Source organism: Xyrauchen texanus, chromosome 10, assembly GCF_025860055.1.
Source record: "Xyrauchen texanus isolate HMW12.3.18 chromosome 10, RBS_HiC_50CHRs, whole genome shotgun sequence".
NCBI classification, from domain to species: Eukaryota; Metazoa; Chordata; class Actinopteri; order Cypriniformes; family Catostomidae; genus Xyrauchen; species Xyrauchen texanus.
This window is the reverse complement of record NC_068285.1, coordinates 42,085,826-42,104,281: the sequence shown is the minus strand read 5'-3', so window position 1 is coordinate 42,104,281 and position 18,456 is coordinate 42,085,826. Positions and strand designations below refer to the sequence as shown.

General features: G+C 38.5%; 1 protein-coding gene across 1 annotated transcript; it reads right to left on the bottom strand.

Moving 5' to 3' along the window:
• Positions 1-5,452: 5,452 nt before the first annotated feature.
• On the bottom strand, positions 5,453-17,036 carry LOC127650842 (nuclear migration protein nudC-like). Its single transcript, XM_052136479.1, has 9 exons — positions 16,858-17,036; positions 16,254-16,331; positions 15,401-15,613; positions 14,526-14,588; positions 14,304-14,417; positions 8,513-8,707; positions 8,339-8,422; positions 7,825-7,943; positions 5,453-5,693 (listed from the first exon to the last, which is right to left on the bottom strand). Exons 1-9 carry the CDS (start codon positions 16,930-16,932, stop codon positions 5,642-5,644), a joined length of 993 nt encoding a protein of 330 aa, XP_051992439.1. The 5' UTR covers positions 16,933-17,036; the 3' UTR covers positions 5,453-5,641.
• Between the last annotated feature and the right edge of the window lie 1,420 nt (positions 17,037-18,456).

The following is an 18,456-nucleotide window of genomic DNA, read 5'->3' as shown; positions in this document are numbered from 1 at the left end:
CAAGATGGTAAGCGTTACGCAGATCCAATTTGGTGAAAAATTTGGCTCCATGCAGGATCTCGAAAGCTGATGACATAAGAGGGAGCGGGTAACGATTCTTAACTGTTATGTCATTCAAGCCTCGATAATCAGTGCAGGGACGTAAGGAACCGTCCTTCTTCTGCACAAAAAAACCCCCTGCCCCGGCGAGAGAAGATGAGGGGACAATAGTACCGGCCTCGAGAGCTACGGATAGATAATCCTCGAGAGCTTGGCGTTTGGGAGCCGACAGCGAGTGAAGTCTACCCCGGGGGGGGGTGGTACCTGGACGAAGTTCAATACTACAATCATAAGAACGATGGGGGGGAGGAAAGTGGCCCGGGAACGACAGAATACCGTTCGCAGATCGTGATATTCCTCCGGTACTCCCGACAAATCACCAGGCTCCTCCTGAAAAACAGAGACAGAGGATACAGGGGGAACAGCAGACATTAAACATTTAACATGACAAGAGACATTCCACGAAAGGACAGTATTCTTAGCCCAATTAATAGAGGGATTATGTTGAACTAACCAGGGATGGCCTAAAACAATAGGGGCGAAAGGGGACTGAAAAATAAAAAAGAAATGGTCTCGCTGTGATTACCGGAGACAGTGAGGGTAAGGGGTACCGTCTCACGCTGAATCTTAGGAAGGGAACTGCCGTCCAGGGCAAACGGGGCTGTGGGCTGACATAAGTCCATGAGAGGGATACCATGTTCCCGAGCCCAGGTGTCGTCCATGAAGCAGCCCTCCGCGCCAGAGTCAACCAACGCCCTGCAGGTGGCAGCAGAGCCCGTCCAGCGGAGATGGACAGGAAGAGTGGTGCAAGACCTCGAAGGAGAGACCAGAGTAGCGCTCACCAGTAGCTGTTCTCTTACTGGCGAGCACTGGCCCTTTACCGGGCAGGAGGTCACGAAGTGTGAGGCAGAACCGCAGTAGAGGCAGAGACGGTGGGTGATTCTCCGCTCCTTCTCCTTAGCCGAAATGTGGATGCCCCCCAGTTGCATGGGCTCAGGAACCAAGGTGGTGGAGGAGGGTGGTAGTGCAGCGGAGAGGGGTGCAAATGAAAATGTAGCCTCCTGGTCGCGAGCTCAGCGACGGCGATCGAAACGCCTCCCTAGGCGAATGGCGAGCTCGATCACAGCATCCATGCGGGAGGGTACCTCTCGGGAAAGAATCTCCTCCTTTACCTCCGTGCAAAGACCATCCAAAAAACGCGCGAGCAGCGCCGGCTCGTTCCAGTCACAGGAGGCTGCGAGAGTACGGAACTCAATGGAGTAGTCAGTAATGGACCGCTTATCCTGACACAAAGACGACAGGACCCGGGATGCCACCTCCCCAAAAACAGAGCGGTCAAAAACCCGTATCATTTCCTCCTTGAAATCCTGATAACAGTTAGTACATACAGCTTTCGCCTCCCAGATGGTAGTTCCCCACTCTCGAGCCCGTCCAGAAAGGAGAGATATTACGTAGGCGATGCGGGCTCTGCTCTGGGAATAAGTAGTGGGCTGGAGTGAAAAAACTACATCACACTGGGTGAGAAACGCGCGGCACTCTGTGGGCTCACCAGCATAGCACGGCGGGTTATTGATCCTGGGTTCAGGAGGCACAGGAGTCTTGGAGGCGACCGATGAATCAAGGCAAAGAAGGTGTACCTGACCTGTGAGTTGGGCGACTCGAGCAGCCAGGGTCTCAACGGCATGTTGCGCAGCAGATAGCTCCATCTCGTGTCTGCCCAGCATTGCGCCCTGGAACCAGACGGCAGACCGTAAAGGATCCGGAGTCGCTGGGTCCATCTTGGTCGGATTCTTCTGTTATGAAGGTAAGTGAGCACCCAAAAGCGATGTACAAAAACAGAGTCTTTAATGAAGCTCAGAAAATAACGTCAACACAAAGTCTTCTCCTTGAGAGGAATACAAACAAAAGCAGCCCGCAGAGAGGGCGATAACAAAATGGCAAAACAAATGCTTCCTTCGAGCTGTAGTTAGTCCACGGGTAGCTGAAGAGTACCACTCTCTCGTGGCGTCAGGTAACTGGGCACAGAGATAGGGGATGGCCCTTACCGGTGAACAGTTTAGTGACAGCGGATGCCAACAGCCAGGACAGGACTCTGGACAGAGACACACAGGGCTGTAGTTGCTTCTAGAGATAGTAACACAGAGTGAGAATCCGACAGAGAATGTAGTGAGAGCGAGGAGAGAAATAGAGAGCTAATCAGAGGAAAGAGGGAACAGGTGGATTAATGAGGAACTCAGGGAAGATGAGAAACAGCTGGGAGCGGAGGAAAGGAGAGGGAAAGTAACATAGAACGACCAACAGAGGGAAACAGAGTAGAGGGAAAGAACAGAAGTGAGACATAACATGACAGATTTGGTCACCTATAACTTGCATTGTAAGGACCTACAGAGCTAAGATTTTCTTTAAAAAAATATATATATATATTCTCCTGAAGAAAGTCAGTCATATACATCTGGAATTGCATGAGGGTGTCATTGATGAGACATGTTTCATTTTTGGGTGAACTATCCATTTTAGAGCAAAAGACTTTGACTACAGCACATATTTGACAGTAATTTTACTTTTGTAAACTTGACCTTAATTTTGTTTTTCATTAAATGGAGCTTTTATTTGTGTACTTTAATTAAACTATGTATTTATTTTCCTTTATTTTTTTTTTCTCAAATAGTTTGTTTAGTACACTGCTTACTGTTTCATAGAATAAATACAGCACTTAACCATGTGTTATTGTACAAGTTATTGATCTGACTATACATGTCTAAATTTATATACAGTATAAATGCTTTGAGAGGGAATTATATAAAAAAAAAATTATGGATAAATCATTAAAAAAAATGCATTATGCAAAAATCATTTAAAGTGTTTTAAAGGGGTAAAATGTCACTTTTATCATTTTAGCTTATAAAAATGACTAAATTAGCATAAATATCATTTGAAGAATAAAAATCATGTTAGATTTAATGTGAATTCTTTTCAAAAACAAGGCTTAATTACTAACTCATTTGGGTGACTTCACATTATTTTTTTAAAGGAGATTTCATTTGAAAAATAAGCAGTAAATATTAACTAATTTGGTGGATTTCACGTGATTTAAGGAAATTTGATTTTAAAAACAAGGATTAATACTAACTAATTTGGGTGACTTCACATTATTTAATTAAGGGGATTTTGTTTTAAAAAAACAAGGATTGAAAAGTTCTTAAAAAATTATGGTAACAATATTACACGTAATATTTTTAAGTAGTTATCATATAACACTTTTTACAGTGATCTTAAGTGTCTCACAGTACGGATATTGCAATGTATTCCCTGGCCACATCTGCAGTCCTCATGCCTCCATGCAGCATGCCTAAGACACGTTCACGCAGATGAGCAGTCAGTCTTTCCTGGTTTTAAATCGGCAATTTTATTCCATCAATATTTTTGGTAAATTTGAAAGTTTCTCTTCACCTGTCCTGTTATCCACAAGCAGGCTTGATGACGCATTAACATGATGCCAAATGCTGATTGGCTTAAATGGTTACAGCTGATAACGATTGTTCATGAACATGGAAAGAGGCATTTTGGATGGGAACAGAAGATGTTACGTCATTTAAATATCCATTTTTATTGGTCATTTTCAGGGCTGTGTTAGATATTCTTGGGCCCGGTTCAAACTATATCCAAAGCCCCCCTCCGGTTAATTGACCGACGGGGGTGGGATTCGGACAGATCTTCCATCAACGTATGCTGCTGTGGCGGCTTTTGTGTCCGTGTTTTTATCCGCATCTCCCGCTGAACGTGTTTAGATGCACTCTACAATATGGAACCTCCTCTAGCCTGGGCCTAGGACAAAAGGTCCAGTTGTCCCCCCTTATCGGCAGCCCTGGGCAGTTTACTACTGACAGCAGACTTAATATGCCTCTGACATTCATAACGATTCATACAGCGATCAAAACTATCGTCCATTAAAAGCCTCTGAGTAATGTTAGTAGGTAAACTGATTGAAACAACAGTACATTTTCTACATTTTGATCATTTTTAATACATTTAAGGAGGATCAGTTCCCAATGCCTCCTCTGATGAACCGTTTCTTTAAAATATAAAATTACTAGAATATACAAAAAATGATTGTAGCCTAAATGTATACCCTTTTGTGTTCCACACAAGAAGTCACAATAAGGTTCCATTCTTTCACGTTAATAAATTCAATAGGTATCACGAACAACGAATAATAATTTTTTTACAGCATTAATTAATCTTAGTTAATGTTAATTAATAAAATACAACAGTTGCACTTTATTTTACAGTACTTGTACTTACCCAAGAAAGTACTGAGTTATATTAGGTAACTACATTGACTAAATATGGGGTAAGATTAGGGTTAGTACCCAGTAATTACTATATGTTTTTTGTCATTATATAGTAGGTACACGTAGAACAGCAGTGTAAAATAAAGTGCTTCCAGTTCATTGTTAGTTCATGTGCATTAACTAAAGTTAACAAACAACATTTGATTTAAAAATATATATTAATAGATGCTACAGTTTACATTAACAAAGATTGACAACTGTTGTAAAAGTATTGTTTCTCTGTTAGTCCATGGTAACTAATATATTTAACTTATGGAACCTTATTGTAAAGTGTTACCAAAAGCTTTTTGGGTTTGAAACGACATGAGGGTGAGGTATTTATGACAGAACTTATTACACGGCGGAATGACATCCCATAATATTTTATTGTGATTTTTTAGCAGCAGCAATAACTGCAATAACTAAAGTATCCTGTTGAACTCTAATTAGTCCAGTACCGCCACCTGATGGCCAACCGAGGAATAACAACATGATCCGCTAGAGAAGCGCTGTGTGAAGAACGGTAACACCGTAACCAGCTGTTGCAGGAACATTAATTCAGAGAACAAGATGCACTTACTGATATCACACAGGGGACTCTCATTTATTGGACAGCTATGCTCTTATTACTTTTGACATTTCATCCGTTTATCAACTTTTGTGAAATTCATTCCATCTTAATAGTTTTGAGGTTAATGTAAAACATTTTTTTTCATTATTATTGGATAAAAGTGATCTGTGAATTTAATCATGTTCTATATTAAACGTTTTTTGTTAATGAGGTATTTGTGAATTTTATTTACATTTGTAGGGTAAACAATATTTGAAGGGAAGAGGTCCTTCAAAATGGGAAAACAAGACCCTCAGTGGCATGTTGTTACTGGTGTCATAACATAATTATTATAGATTACATACTTTATAATAATAATAATAATAATAGTCATTCATTTGACTGTATATTTCAAACATCTTCATTAATCATAATAACCTTTGGGCTTATTGGGCAGAATCATTCAATCTGAATTAACAATTAAAAGCTTGATGCTGATTTTCAGGATTGAAAAGAAAGGTTTGAACATATATAGGGTTTGAAATGATTTATTAAAAAACATGGTGCTTGAAGCATTGTGACACTTTCAACATAACAACAGTGTAACTGTAAGTCATACAGTCATCTAACCGGAAACAAACTGATCAACTGAGCAGGAGAGTAAGAGGAGCTCTGGATCACATGTTCAGTGATGTTTACTGTATGAGCGATCATACAGCTCTCAACTGAACTTCGCTTTAGAGAAATCCATCTCAGGATGCTGAGACATGAACCTGCAATCACATCAAACAAGAATCCCATTAACACTTTTAATGTAGGTTTTAAACAGGTTTAATGTAGACTGAGCCCCATTTAATTTCAACCAGGGAGTGTTGTCCTTACTTTATTTGAAATATTATAATGAGATAAATCAGTAGTAGCTAGCTAGGGTTCTGAATGTTTTTAGTGCATTTCTAGGTGGTTGCATACTGGTTCAAGTCAAAAGACCCACCTCATAATTTATTCCCATAGGACAAACGCTGTGGGACAAGCCTTTGCAATCCCAACAAATAATAATAAAATATAAAAGACCAATTACACTGTGATTTGTTTAACTGTAATGTGTATGATGCTTTCAGGCTTAAGAAATGCACAATACACACACCACTGGATTTGCCTTCAAACATGTTACACCAATGATGTCATTTTTCAATCATGGATGTGTCAACAGGATACGAGTCCAGGAACTCTCATGACTGTTACAGACATTTTTGATCTGGGATAATTATGTCATTTTTTCCAAAGTGCCTTCAGTGTGAACAGCCAGGGTGAATTTAATGGGATTTTTACATCAATCTACTCAACACTCGTTATATGCGAGCTTGATTAACAGCAAGTCAGTGGAAATCTGAAATAATGTATGTAGTCATTTTTCCTGGATAATTAATTTTCTGCATATGACTGTATTGACCAATAGTTTATCCATCAATTAGTTTACTTTCTATTATTAGATTGGGAATAAGTGTCCTTTCCCTGTTAATAGTAAAAATAATGGCTAAATACAATTATTATAATAGTATATATATATATATATATATATATATATATATATATATATATATATATATATATATATATATAAGATGAACATGAAATGTACATTGTTATTCATTCTAAAAACAATTCAAACCATTTCTAAAATCTATAAATCTGCAAATATGAGGTCTACATCAATAACATTAAACAATCTGTTTTTACTGCGTCATGTCACCAAACGTCATGACGCAAGAACCAATATGGTGTGATGTCGTCTAGGAGTTTAATAATGACTTGATTTGAGTGAAAGATGAATACAATTTTGCTCTATTTGTGACACAAAGTGATTGTAAGGCTTCACTTTGTTTGACAAACAACAGCGCATATAGAGTTGATAACTTTTACTGACATTTTATTTGTCCATTTTGGAGCTGGACAGACGAGAGACACTGTTCAATTTCATTCCACAACAACAAAAGCCGGTGAAGATGTTTTCAAGGTTTTCTTGAAATAAACATCATCTCTGGTATAAGAATAAAATAATGTATTATTTTAAACTATATTCATATAAATAGAAAGCACAATAAAAATAAACTTCCCTATAGTTCGTTTTACTCAATCCTCTAATGTTTACATTACTCATTAAATTCATGTAACCAGGGAACTTAAATTAACCAAGTAGATTAAACAAAAAAGGTGCCTTGTCCACTTAATCCATTTTGTTGGGACAACATTCATATTTTGTGTTTGGTTAACTGAAACAGGATTTCTAGTTCCCAGCAGGCTACATGTTATTTTCTGTGTCTTTGTGCAAGACGAATATAAAGGGGGAGACATGTTAGTGTGTAATGTTTTGTCCTGTTGACAATAAGAATAATCAGTTATGTTGTAGTTTTAGGGGTTACTATCATGGTGAAGAGTGGAGCTTGAGCGGAGGACCAATACATTTTGAGTATTCTACATAGTGCCTTATTTATTGAGCAATTGCTGTGGTAACCATAGTGACCAAGTTGCACTCTGTAGTGCTTCCCACCAGCATGTGTTTAGCGCGCTTTAGCAAAATATTTCCCGTCAATACTTAGCATATCACTAAAAGACATTTTGACATGTACATTTTTGTCGAGTTTACTTGATTCAATTAGGTTCTTTAAGTATTTAAATTTAAATTACATGGTCATTTAATTTAAGAAAACTCATTTCAAACAAACCACTGTCCATGAATGAATCAAGTTCAGCCAAAAAGTTTTTTTGTGTGTGTGTGTAATGTAACTGGATTTATTTGAATCTTTGCTCAACTCTATAATCAAATCTGACTACTCTTTCAAGCTATTTACTATGGCATGAAGGCAGACTGTAACAGTAAGTTGAGTGGTTATTTATTATTCTTACTTCTTCAGGATATCCTGTTTCTTCTGCTCTTCAGAGGTGGGCAGACCCATGGACTTCTGCCTCTGATCAAACATCATCTTCTCCACCATGCTACGTGTCTCTCCGTCCAAATCTGACAGCTTTAAAACCATGACAAGTGAGGAAAGGGTGTTATTAAACTTTTAATCTAATACTAATAAGATGCTATTAGACTAAAAATATTATAAGCTTGAAAAGTTTTCTTAAAAATCAACTGTAACATACAGGGATGGATTACAGACAGGGCCAATGGGGCCAGTGCCCAGGGGATCTTGACTGCCTGGGGGTGCCCTGGGATTTATGGCTGCGCGATCTAGTTCGGTGACCCCCCCCCCACTTGAAAAGCCTTTTGGGCACGAATAACAACCCCCTACCCCAACAACTTTTGGGTTGAGGGGGGCCCTTGGAGATAATTGGCCCCAGGGCCTTTGCAAGTCATAATCTGTCCCTGGTAATATAAGAGTGCCCAATCCTGGTTTGGATATTGGTTACTCACCTTGGAGTTCTCTGGGCAGATTTTCTTGGTGTTAATTTCAGGGTCTGTAGTAACTAACCTGCTCCACCACTCCATTTTGTTTATCTGGAATAAACGTGCAAATCATTGATAGTCAGTCATCGGGTTTAACTCCCAAACTCGAACAAAGACATCTATCAGTGTTCTCAGCCTTACCTTCTCAAAATGGATTGTGACTAATTTGCCATCCTCAATAAGCCACGAGCTCTCCTCCACCTTCACTTCATTGTACAGCTGTCCGTCAATCACAGGTGGGTGGCCCTTCAATCCGACCTTCAGTGAACGCCGCTGTACGTCCACAACCACATCCTTCCCCTTCAGACGAAAGTTCACATCGATAGGCACAATGAGCTGTGAGAGGAAATAATGGGACAGAATGAGGTGTTGGGTGACTAGTGGTCCAACGAATGTCTAGTCGATTAGTGGGGTCAACTACTGACATTCATATTTTTAGTGATGGGGGATTTAATGGGAGGTGCAATTCTTGAATTGATTGACACACAACTTGTTGGAGAATGTTTTTGCGTGTTGAGTGCTTTAATATGGTTAATAGTCAGCACAGGAAAATGTTCTCCAAGAAGTTTCATCTCGAAATTTTCTTTAATGCTAAACGGTTACTCCATTTAAGCACCACTGCTGGTTTCAAACATCAAAATGCCACATCAACAACAATACATTTAAAGATGATGAATGTCAGATGTTAGCTCCTGTATTTGTGAGGTGTTGTGGAGGGATTAGTGTCTTTTGCTGATTCTGTCTGACAGTCACAGTAAAAAAGTTCCAAACTGCCTGATGTCATGAACTGGATGTGTGCCCGCATCGTTATGGTGCTGTTCTGTATTTTTGAACGTGCAGCGAGGTTCACCAAAGACTCCCAAGTGCTCTGGTTTCATTGAAGCATGTGCAGAAGCAGGTTTGTGCCACTCCATATTAGAGTCTCTCTTATTACTTCTCGTATGTTTTTTTTTTTAAATACCCTTTTTCTCCCCAATGTCCTCGTGGTGCGCGGTAACTCTCCTCAAACCGGGTGGCTTCTGAGACAATCAATCCGCGCATTTTTTCACGTGGCTCATTCCGGTTTTACCCACAAACTTTAAGCCATGATGCTGTTCTTGAAAAGGAGTAAAATTCTTGGGTAAAATGAATGATAGGCCTCAGTAATCAGTAGGATATAATCAGCATGTACAGGTCTTGTAAATGGTCACCATTTCCTACAAGATTCTTTTCAGAATTTAAGCACATTTTTAAATTCAGTAGTGGTCCAGTGTAACAAGTGATTTTTTTAAATGCATGTATCTCTCAATTGCTAGGAGTTTAAAATAACTTGTATGCATCGTAATAAGTGACCAATAAGATGGCTTTAATGTTTTTTTTTTCCTAATTATTCTGTCTGTCAGTGTCTATGCACATTTCTTATAGAGTGTGCCTCTTATAAGAGAACGCTATGGCTAATATTAATTCTCCGATATTGAGCACACGTGTGCCTCTCCCTTGTGATTGGTGTGCCACGTGTTAAGTATTTGATTGATAATTGGTGTTCATAAAGTGGACGTTGTGTTTGTTATCTTCCCTGTAAATTATTTAGTGCATCTCTTACATTTTGTTTGGAAGAGAAGCAGCATGATCAACTCAAAGCAGCTTTGTTCTCTCTCCCCCGATTAGTTGCACATTTTCTTTTTATTCTTGCACCTGCACCTAACAGTACCAATATTAATCTGTATATAATATTAGATTGAAGTGGTGAGCTTAGTGTATAAGAGCCTTTCTCACTGAATGTAAGGCTTTTATTTGGGCTTTAGTGGGGTGGTTTTTAAGGGTTCCAATTTTGTGTTTTCAAGTGTATTCATAATAAAATTGCACTTGCAGGTGCGGTGTCAAATGCTTGCCAAATAAGAGCAATCTCGAACAAGTTGGGCTCAGGTGCATTCAATAAAGCATAGAAAATAAGGGAAATTGCACTAAAAAGTAACTTAACCTTCAGCAGCACTTTCACCAGCACATATAATCCATATTACGTAAACCTGATACTGGAGCTGACGGGTCCAAAGATGCGAAACTAACGCTGAACTTCTACCTTATCTCCAGAAGTTGTTGGCTTGTTATTCTTTTGACATTCGGTTTCTCCTGCCCACGCTCTCTGGAGCAGACAATTTTCCAATGATATCATTAGCACAATTAGGTTAAAGAATATAAGACCGGGGGGGCTTGGGTAGCTCAGCGAGTAAAGATGCTAACTACCACCCCTGGAGTCATGAGTTCGAATCCATGGCATGCCGAGTGACTCCAGCAAGGTCTCCTAAGCAACCAAATTGGCCCGGTTGCTAGGGAGGGTAGAGTTACATGGGGTAACCTCCTCGTGGTCGATATAATGTGGTTCTCTCTATTGGTGGAGCACGTGGTGAGTTGTGCATGCATGCCACGGAGAATAGCCTGAAGCCTCCACACACGCTATGTTTCTGCGGTAACGCGCTAAACAAGCCACGTGATAAGATGCGTGGATTGACTGTCTCAGACACGGAGGCAACAGTGATTCGTCCTCCACCACCCAGAATGAGGCGAGTCACTACGCCACCATGAGGACTTAAAGTGTATTGGGAATTGGGCATTCCAAAAAAAAAAAAGAATTCATGACAATATCATACAGGCATAAAACATTGCACTCAAATGGTCAATGCTTGTTGCAGCTGGAGAATTATGCCTAAAAATGATCTTGTAGGATTTCATTAACTAGCACTTGTAATGGACTGTCTGGAAATTCCACTGTGAAGAGTCAACTAATCAGCTGGAGAGAGAGATAAATGGGAGCTGGAAACGCCAGTACAGGAGAAACACACGCAGCCGCTGTGTGCGTTTATGTTTAAGTTAATTTACGTATTTAAAATTATGTTGACTGTAATTTTTATTTTTACAAGTGTTTACAGAACATCCAAGGCAGTTGCGTTGAACCTGTGATGTTTTAGCACAGAGTGTGGACTTTTTAGACGATCGCCTATGAACCATAAGCAAATATTAATAAATATTTAAATTAAATTAAACTTTACCCCACTAAATATTATTATGCAGTAAATAATGCATTGATGTTTTGTTTAAATATAATTTGTTTGGTCTATTTCATGATGATGTGGGGGTCACTGAACTCTCAGAAAGGGGGAGAGTGTATTGCCTCTTGACACAGGGGCATGATAATATTAAAACGATGATACTTAAACAGTTTGGAAACAGCGCCACCTATAGTTCAAACAATGAACCCACATTTGTGTGCTGACTCTAAACTCTTGATGTCTCTTTGCTATGGCTGAGCCATGTCAACTTAATTCTTAGGTTAAGCATTGGTTTATTGTGCAAAAGTTCCAGGGTTCAAATCCCCAACTCTGAATGTCATGTGGTAGAAAGTTCTGTAGTTCTGTTGTTTTTTGTATTGTGCTTCCTGAATGGTTGCTTGACATTTCCACAATCAAATTCAGAATTTAATCTCTATTGAAAAGTTACATCAAAGTTGATCACTGTGACTTTTGTGTTTGGCTGTGATTTATTATCTTTATTATCTATTATTTGTGAAAGTAAAAAATCGAAGTGAACGATAAATGGAGTTATTGACTCCAAAAGAAAGAACCGATTCTGAACTCCATCGCCAATCTGGCGTCATCAGACCAATCAAAGCAGAGTAGGCTCTCTGAAAGGTGGTGTTTAGAATTAATGCTTTAGAAGGATCATTGAACGAGTCATTTTTTGACAGTGGAAAAAAGCAAATTAAAGTGTTTTTTGAACTTGGATGCATGTAAATATATTGTATGAGACCTTTAAAACAAAATTAGGCACATTTAAAAGCATAATAGGTGCTCTTTAAGCATTGTAATTTAATAATATCGGTTTGTGTAAATGAAGGCTAAAGTTATACCTAAGGTTTAAGGCTTTTAGTATTTGAATGTGTCAGACATGTAAGAAGGTTGTTGAATACTTCTAAAGTCTATGCAAATAAAGGAAAAAAAAAATTTAATCCAGCAGACATGCAATGTGTTTTACTGCTTAAACACATTTAAAAGGTAAAAGTGATTTTTTTCATGTAAAATTATGCAAAAAATGTTCCTTCTCCCTTAAAGATATTAATGAAATAAGTGTAATGAGATATCTCACCGGTCTCTGTGACAGCTGTAGACTTTGTAAACAGCAAACAAAATAGTGTCCGCGGACATTGACGTTTTTCACCTGTCAATCATTTTGCTCATTCTAATAGTGTTGTATTTAAAGCAGATGATTGAGGCTATGATTCATTATGTGTGTCAGTTGAGGATATTATAGTGCCACTGTTGAATTTAGCAGACACAGTAACAAACTAAGCATTCAAAATTATATTTGGAGGGCAGGGTTTTGGAATGAGTGGCCGGGGCTAATTCAACAGTTCAGTCACAATATATATAATTCAATATAATAAAGCTTCAGAATGCTAAAAATAGCTTACAGCACCTATAAGTAATATTATACAATGGTCTGTTCTAAGACTCAATTCTGATTAGCTGGAATGCGTGCAGTTCAATCCGTTGAATGCATAGGTGGTTCCGGACAGTTTTAATCACTGTTCGATATTAATGCACTGTTTGAAACCATAGCAACATAACATGAAAGAGCAAGCAGTGAGCTATAGCAACTGAAAACATTTCCCAACCACTTTCATCAGCATAGCTAATATAATGGAATTCAGCTTGTTTTGCTCAGAGGATGAGAAGGAAATCAGGACCTATTAAATGCGTCTTTCACTATCCAGCAAGGTGATACAAGATGATTTAATGCATTGTGTATGTTATGTTACAGTGCTGAAGTGCCGCCACTAGAGCCCCTCCCCCGCTCACACATCTCTGACTCAAAACCTGAAGGAGAAGCGCTGTTTGTATGCAGTGAACACTACCGTGCAAGGACAAATTGCGATTTCACTCTTAATTCAGTCAATCGTGCAGCCTTGATGGATACCCTACCGATGTCTCAGAGGTCAAAATTCCAGGTTCCAGAGCGTTTTCAATGGTTTTCCCATTATTATACAGTAAGTGCTACTTATACAGTCACTGTCATGTTTGTAACATTGGTTTTTCCACATCTATGTGAAAATAACATAGATTAAAAATTCAATAATACATTGCTGTGCATTTTTTTCCCCACAGTTTTCCACAATTTAAATTGTGCATTTAAATTCACAGTGTTGACCAAGTGTGTGGTCGCACTACTACTTCTCTATTTGATTTTGAACAGGCAGAGATTTCGATCTAATGACCCTTAGATTAAATTAACCAGTATTTTTTATTCTTTCAGTCAAAATTTTTGTTTTTTTTAAAACTCTTTCCATCAAAATTTGCAATGCAAAACAAAATCAATGACAGCTGTAACTAATCAGTTCTGGCAAGTGACATGGTATAAGCGGGATAATCCACGGCTAGGTGTACGTTAAACGATTTTATGGGTGGTTTTCGCCTCCACATCATGCATTTAAAATTGTTCAACACACACCTAGCCTTGGATTATCCCTTTCGTTTTTTACATGTATTAACTTAAAACACGCTGGTTGTGGTTTGTATGTGATACTATATTCAAAATAAGTGTTTATTTGCGTATCCTTTCACAAAGATCCAGTATGTGCCATAGCGCTGGTGAGACAGATGGTCATGTGTGCCTTAAGAACCAAGAAGTGTCTGTCATGCATTATCTACAGTTATATTATCTAAAGGAAATGTTGGTTTCGGTGAGTAGAGGTATATAGGAATGCATAGTTTTGGAATCTTATTGTGGGCAAGATTTTTAAATAGTGTGAACAGGCCAAGATATACTTTTATATTTACTTCATTACTATATATACACATATGAAAAAAGAATGGTTTTCTTCCTTCATCCATTGTCAGTACAATTATTAATAGTTGATGCACAATCACACGTGCAATCAGAGAATAAAAACAACACTCACGTCTACTTCAGACAGGGTCTGTGTCCACCTGTAGTTTTGCAGGTCTGCTCCATTTCCAGCATTAGGTTTAATCTTGTCTTTGTCCTTTTCATCCTCCTCTCCCTCAGAGTCAGACTAAGACGGACACGTCAGTGAGCAACAGTTAGTTATCTAGAGCAGCTCAGAAACACGTCATTTCAGTCCTACCTGTTGTATTTAATGCTGAAGAAAACCCTCACTTACCCCCTTTTTATCTGCCTTCTCAGTCTCAGGTGCTTCTGAATCTTTCATTTCCTCTTTTTGTGTCTGTTGAGAAATGGAGAAAAAGCAGACATTTTTATGATTTCCTTCAGACTATCAAATGTGGTTTAATATGTAGATATTTGATTATAAATAAGGAATGGGGAGGGCGGTAGTGGCATCCTTTTGTAATTTTCTCTTGTTATTTTGAACTTGGACACAATATAAAAGATCATTCATAACAAATATTGTTATTCACAAACAAGCTATTAACCGCCTCTTCGGCCGCCATTGTTTTCTGCAGCTCAAATGCCGTGGTTCCTCATGCACAGGATTATGGGATTACTAAGCAGCGAAGGATAAATCTATGTTGCCTTCAAAAATCGATAAGATGAAGGTATCTCAGTTCACAGGATGTGACATGAACATTGTATTCGGACATGCCTTGATCCCTTCCTACCTCCTTCTACAGCCTCCGGAGGCAGCATTTTCCTGGTTTCGGACGCAGCCATAGTCTACATCCATTCTAAACATTCTAAAGTTGGCAGTTGGTTTTTAATTGTTGGGAAACATAATTGTCATTGTCAAACTGTGCCAACAAACAACAACAGGGTGAACACACTGACAGTTTGTTGGGGCAGTGTGAATTGGCAGCAGATATAAACATGCCCGTGACAGTACATCAATTAAATTATTTACTAATGCAATTGTATTAAGGTGATTTTACATTGTGCCTAACAACACCTCTAAATGGTATAACAAAAACTCTACCAAAGGACATGGTAGACATGATCGCATTGTACATATGCCCAGCAAAAACAGGCTACACATTAAGAAAACCTCTAAAGATGAGAGTGATTGTTAAAATATGCTCTCACTTGATTTAACTGTGATTGCAGTCTCTCAGCCTCTTCATCAGTGATTTCTTTGATTCTGGGCTCCTCTGCTTCATGTTTCCTCTTCTTCTCCTCTTCCTTCAGTTTGGCAGCTCTCTCAGCCTTCTCTTTCTTCTCCTTCTCCTGTCTGGACTGTTTCTCTTTGTGGACTTTGAGGGCGAGCTGATTGTGATGGGCAAACGCTTCTTTAACCAGCTTAAAGAAAACGGCAAAAGAAAGCACATCAGTAATTAAATGGGATGTTGTCCAAAAGATCATGTGCAGATGAAAAGTTCTTTGCAAAATAACATTTCTCAATTTTTTTTTTAGATATATTGACTTGAATGTGGCTAAGGTTGCTATAAACATTAATCATATCATATATATTTTTTTTATCATATTTATAATTTTTGTGGCCAGTGCAAATTGTGACAAGGCAAGTAAAAACGGAATTACTGGCAAACAGAATCAGTTAAATAGATGAGCCTGTAGAGCTTCTGTACACCTTCTGAAAACGTGGAATATAGAGCACAAGACCTATGGATTATTTTAATGACATGAAAAGAGCAGCATTAGCATTCTTGAAAACATCTCCTGTTGTGTTCATGGAAAAATAAAAGTAAAATGGTGTTGAATGAAGCAAGTATTTCTGAGTGAACTGTTCTTTTAAGATACAAGAAGAAAAAATAACACTAAAATGTTTCTATGGTAAAAAGGATGTCACTTTAGTCAATAAAATCTCCAAGTGTCAGTACACCAGACAGGACATTTGTATTCCAATCTACAGTATATTCTCACAAAAGCACATCTGGTATGGAAGAGTGACAGCTTTACAGATAATCTGCTCTCACTGCACCTTTTCTGGAGCTCCTGGCTCTCCTCCCGAGAAGAAATCTGTCTTCCTGCGGAGAAAGCTGAAGAAGGTGTTCACCAACTGCAAACAATAATGCAGAAATGAGAACAGCATGAGAGGATGCCAAGAGTAAAATAATGAAATTAAACTGGTATATCACAACAACAGATCACATAAATTGCACTGGAATCATGTATAACAGCATTCAGGTTAATTGGTCTGGATGGCCCATTTAATTCACTTTTAATGAACAAATACACAAGAGCTGTGAATCAAAGCCTACTAAGTTGCCTACCTAAACAGCATTTTTGAGCATGACAGCTAGATTTACACGTGCCAAATGATATGCTATTTTGCCTGTAACGCCGGAAAATGCTGACATGTTCTGAGCCATGGCCTCCACACTGGATCATTCTAGCATCAGATAGTACATTTGAGCAGTAAGCAATAATAATATAAGATAATTTGTTGTCCTATCAAGACAAATACTAATAAACACCCAACCATCCAGTAATGAATGTAAATATAAACGCTGTTTTCTACTGGACTGAGCTAACATGCACGAGTTAGCAAGACTGCTAGCATGTGTTGATGCAGTCATGTTTACCTCCTGCACTCCGCCTTCATGCTGCTGAGCCATAGCGAGCAACATCCCGTCGAATTTCTCCTCATCATCACCCATATTCACTAGCTACTACCGATCAAACTAAGACAGAAAAATAGAAATGAAACGTGATGCTAGAAGTCACGCTATCACCGGTGAGTTGCCCCGACTGTTTCCTAGCTACAGGAGCCGCCCAAATCTTCCTTTCGACCAATCAGATTAGACGAATTTGAACGACATTGAAAAGGCGGTTCTTACCGTGTAAAGATGGGGGCAAGAAGAGGGCAGAACTTTCTAGAGACCACTGAATGACTGACAGAATATTTTATGATTTTTCCTCTCATAAATATTACATAACATATTATCTGTTATATGTAATAAGGTGCATAGAAAAATATATATTAGCCTATATAATAACTTTGAAACTTTTAAAACTAAAATTGATTTGAATTGGAAATATTGTTTATTATGAGCAAAAACAACTACCACAGTAATAATAATAATAATTAGTTATTATTAACATTTATATAAATAATAACTGATGTCATGGTCCACCACTGCTATATCCACTTCAGGTTCACCACAGTGTCACAGTCCTACTGTCACAGTTACCCCATCACCATCTGGGTCTGCCATGGTCCCACAGAAAAGGTACATTACAGCTCCACAGTCACATTCCAGTCACAGCTCCACTTAGATTAATAATTTAATGTCTTTAATTGGTGTAACATGGCGTAATTGTTAAGATCACAAGGCCCAATATAACTATATTTGACACTTATTCCCCATATAAAAAAAAATATTGAAAAACATTTATAAACATTGTATATATACAGTATATTAGATTAAATTGGGCCCTGACAATTTTTATTCTACCTCCATTACTAAGAAATACAGCAACACACTTTCAAGGAGTGTCTCAGGTGTCCCCAGCCACTTCTTGAGTGTGAAATTGCTGTCGGCCAATGACAAAAATGGAAAAACAATACCGCTTCCTGGAGCTGTTTTGTGATTGGTTGGGCGGTCTACAGCCCACTCTCAATGTTTGCAACACACAACCCGCCCCAATATTGCTTTTAACAATGCATAGATCAGAAAATGTTTTATATTTTATTTAAAATAGTGTTTCACAAATGTTTGATTGGGTGGACAAGATGTGTACCCAGCCCACCCCTGCCCATACACCCGGCCCGATCATATTTAAATTGAATTCAGGCTCATCCACCTCTATGTTTCTATTTATGCCCATTCATAATTTAGGATTGGGACCCAGGTTCAATAATGATTGAAAATTCAATTTAAAAATACATTATACATCTTTTTAGCTTGGCTCATGAAGAATACCCCCTGGCATCTGGTAGGGGGTGCATTTAGCGGTCTTGTGACATAGGGGCATTTACATTTTTATTAAATAGTACTTTTTATTTTCTTTACTAAAATAAAAACATTTGGGGACCCATAAAGTCTATTTTTTATTTCTTGTGGGGGGTCCCTCATGCCTTATGGGGTCCCACAACCCCCCAGTCTTTTTTCATAAAAGGCAACAGAAGGAAATTTGCCATTTTGGCTAAGTCTGGCACATTCATCCATCCATCCATTTTC

Coding starts and splice junctions, on each gene's coding strand:
- LOC127650842 (XM_052136479.1), bottom strand. CDS start 16,932: ATGGGTGATGATGAGGAGAAATTCGACGGGATGTTGCTCGCTATGGCT. Junction 14,589..15,400: donor TGCAATCACAGTTAAATCAA/GTGAGAGCATAT, acceptor ATTTCTCAACAG/ACACAAAAAGAGGAAATGAA. Junction 7,944..8,338: donor TCTGCCCAGAGAACTCCAAG/GTGAGTAACCAA, acceptor ATGGTTTTAAAG/CTGTCAGATTTGGACGGAGA.